The sequence below is a fragment of the Protobothrops mucrosquamatus genome, unplaced genomic scaffold (genome assembly GCF_001527695.2).
Source record: "Protobothrops mucrosquamatus isolate PMUCROS unplaced genomic scaffold, P.Mucros_1.0 scaffold6723, whole genome shotgun sequence".
Classification (NCBI taxonomy): Eukaryota; Metazoa; Chordata; class Lepidosauria; order Squamata; family Viperidae; genus Protobothrops; species Protobothrops mucrosquamatus.
The window spans coordinates 2,631-5,989 of NW_015392539.1; the positions used below are offsets into that span (position 1 = coordinate 2,631).

Sequence of the window (3,359 nt, forward strand, 5' to 3'; positions counted from 1 at the left end):
TACATTCAAAAATACAGATCATAACTATAATAGCATATGCACATTGTTTTCTTACTAAATTCATCTCTCTAGGGGCGACAGGAGTGTGAAACATAAAAACCCTTTTTTCAGAGTTCAGTCTGGGTATATTGGAAATCCAGAGACTGAGACCACTAAATCAATAATTAGCATTCATTCTCACCCAAATTTGTCTCTGTTTTGGGGATTGACTTCTCACATCTATGAATGATGTTATGGGAAGTAAAGAGTATGGTGTTGGCAGAAGCCCTTTCCATACTTCATTCATTTATGTGGCCTCTCTCCCGTGTGGATTCTTTTATGGGAAATAAGATGACCATGTTGGGTAAAGCCCTTTCCACACTCCATGCATTTATAGGGCTTCTCCACTGTGTGTATCCTTTGATGGGATGTACGGTCACTGCTTGTCCTGAAGCCCTTTCCACACTCCATGCATTTATAGGGCTTCTCCCCTGTATGTATCCTTTGATGGGATGTAAGTTCACTACCTGTCCTGAAGCCCTTTCCACACTCCATGCATTTATATGGCTTCTCCCCTGTATGTATACTTTGATGGGATGTAAGTTTACTGTGTTGACTGAAGCCCTTTCCACATTCCATGCATTCATATGGCTTCTCTCCTGTGTGGATTATTTTATGGGAAATAAGAACATTATGTCGGATGAAGCTCTTTCCACACTCCATGCATTTATATGGCTTCTCCCCTGTGTGGATCCTTTGATGGCATGTAAGATGACTCTGGTTATTGAAGCCCTTTCCACACTCCATGCATTTATATGGCTTCTCCCCTGTGTGGATCCTTTGATGGACTGTAAGATGACTGTTTGTTCTGAAGACCTTTCCACACTCCATGCATTTATATGGCTTTTCCCCTGTGTGGACTCTTTTATGGGAAATAAGAACATTATGTCGGGTGAAGCCTTTTCCACACTCCAGGCATTTATAGGGCTTTTCCCCTGTGTGGAGTCTTTTATGGGAATTAAGATGACAGTGTTGGGTAAAGCCCTTTCCACATTCTATACATTTATACGGCTTCTCTCCTTTATGAATCCATTGATGGGATGTAAGATGACTGTGTTTCTTGAAGCCCTTTCCACATTCTATGCACTTATATGGCTTCTCTCCTGTGTGGATTCTTTCATGGGATACTAGACTACCATGTTGGGTGAATCTCTTTCCACACTCCATGCATTTATAGGGCTTCTCCCCTGTGTGGATACTTTGATGGCATATAAGATTACTGCTTTTTCTGAAGCCCTTTCCACACTCCATGCATTTATAGGGCTTCTCCCCTGTGTGGATCCTTTGATGGCATGTACATTCACTGCTTGTTCTAAACCCCTTTCCACACTCCATGCATTTATAGGGTTTCTCCCCTGTGTGGATCCTTTGATGGGATGTAAGTTCCCAGCTTGTTCTGAAATCCTTTACACACTCCATGCATTTATATGGCTTCTCTCCTATGTGGATCCTTTGATGGGATGTAAGATGACTTGGTTTGCTGAAGCCCTTTCCACACTCTCTGCATTTATATAGCTTCTCCTTTGTGCTTATCTTTTTATAAACAGTCTTATTTCCATCCTCAGTGCATTTATTTGGCTTCTCTCCCATGTGAAAACTTTTCTGTGACATAAGAGACCCATTTTCTTGAGAAAGTGAGAAAGTCCCATTGTAATTTTGTCCTTTGTCTTTGGATATATAATCTTGTCCTTTGACTTGGGATAGATGGTGCTCATTTATATCTACTGTGTCTTTGAATAGTCTTGCACCTTTCCTAATGTATTTTTTCTTTTTTCCCCCCCGTTGATCAATAAAGTCCTGCATCTGAGCATCAATGGAAGATGAGCTTTCCTTATTCCAATTATTTGAAGTGTTTCTTTCCTGCCTTTGGAATCCCGTTTGAATTGCAGGCTTCTCCATTACGTCTCTTTGTTTGAACACTTTGATTAATTCTCCAGCGACTTTATTGTCGTTGTCATTATCACCTTCAAAGGAAAAGAGAAATGAAAGTGATAGAAAGGTTAGAGAAAAAGATCACCCTGTCAGAAATCATATTACAGATAATCCCCGAGTTACAAACCTTCCCTTAGCGAACGTTCAAATTTACGAAATAATCAACCAGTAGTGTTTACGAAAAACTCCTGAAATTGCAAATGTTTCCACACTATGGAAGTCATTCACCCTTACTAATAACCACAGTAGCCCTGCAACGTTCACCCTAGCTATTTCCTCCCTACCCCCTACCCCAGTCTCCATAGGCACTAGGCCTGTGGGTACGCACCTTTGCTTTCTTCGCTGTTCTAGGCCTTTGGTGCGTTCGCAGAGAATGGAAGCCTAGAGTAACGCAAGATCAGGTGAGATCAGTGATGCGAGATCTCATGCTACTGATTTTCAATGATCTCACGGTAGTTTAGGCCTCTTTCTCTGCAACAGAGAATGGAACAGAAGCTGGGGGAGGCTTCCGATTGCCTCTGGAAGCCCAGTCCAGGCATTGGAGGCCTTTTTCAGGCCGCTGCTGCCCAGAAAGGAGGTCAGGGGATGCTTCCACGGGCCTTCAGAAGCCTGATCTACAGGCCTCCGCTGGCAGAACAGAAGCCAGGGGTAGTGGCCATGTGGCTCCAGAGTTGGGGGGGGGGGAAGAGCAGGAGATAGGCACCACAAGCACTGTGAGAGTTCAGGCACCCATTCTCTTCAAAAGAGGATGGGTGCCTGAACTCATGCGATATTACAGCATGCAGGAACTTCCATTGATCTCCTCTCCTTGAAAAGCAGGAACCTGGCAGAGAGGAGATGGATCTTTTCAAGGTAAGTAAATCTGGAGCGGCAGAAATTGACGGGGAAGCATGAGGTATCTTTGTGAATCGTGGAGGCCTTGGGAGCCTGTTCCATCACTAGGCCCTCCATGGCCTTCCCCACCCTGAGATACCTCATGTGCAAATAATGAACCGCCTATTTGCCAATGCATTCTATTAGCAAATATGTGAGTGAAAGTAGGGAGTGATCTTGTTTGAGGTACAAGATTTATTCCCCTGAATTTTTGAGTTACGAATGAAATGGGCAGGCTCCATTATATTCGTAACTCGAGGACTACCTGTAATTGCCTTCAGGTATTTTGCCAGATTCCAATATATTGTATATTTATATAATTATAATGGTTTAGTATAGAAATGATAATATCACTATTCATGAGGCATAAAAACTTGTAAAAGGCATTAAATAAAAAAACCTGAATGGCAATTCTTGATAGGACTGATATGGAAGTATCTGGGCCAAAAATAGTTAAAATCTATGTGATGGAGTTTGGCATTACTGCAAACTAAGGAATTGTCAGTAAGGTGTTT

General features: G+C 42.4%; 1 protein-coding gene across 1 annotated transcript; it reads right to left on the reverse strand.

Moving 5' to 3' along the window:
• Positions 1-282: 282 nt before the first annotated feature.
• On the reverse strand, positions 283-1,374 carry LOC107300345 (zinc finger protein 665-like). The gene has a single exon (XM_029286982.1). The coding sequence runs from the start codon at positions 1,372-1,374 to the stop codon at positions 283-285; it is 1,092 nt and encodes a 363-aa protein (XP_029142815.1).
• Between the last annotated feature and the right edge of the window lie 1,985 nt (positions 1,375-3,359).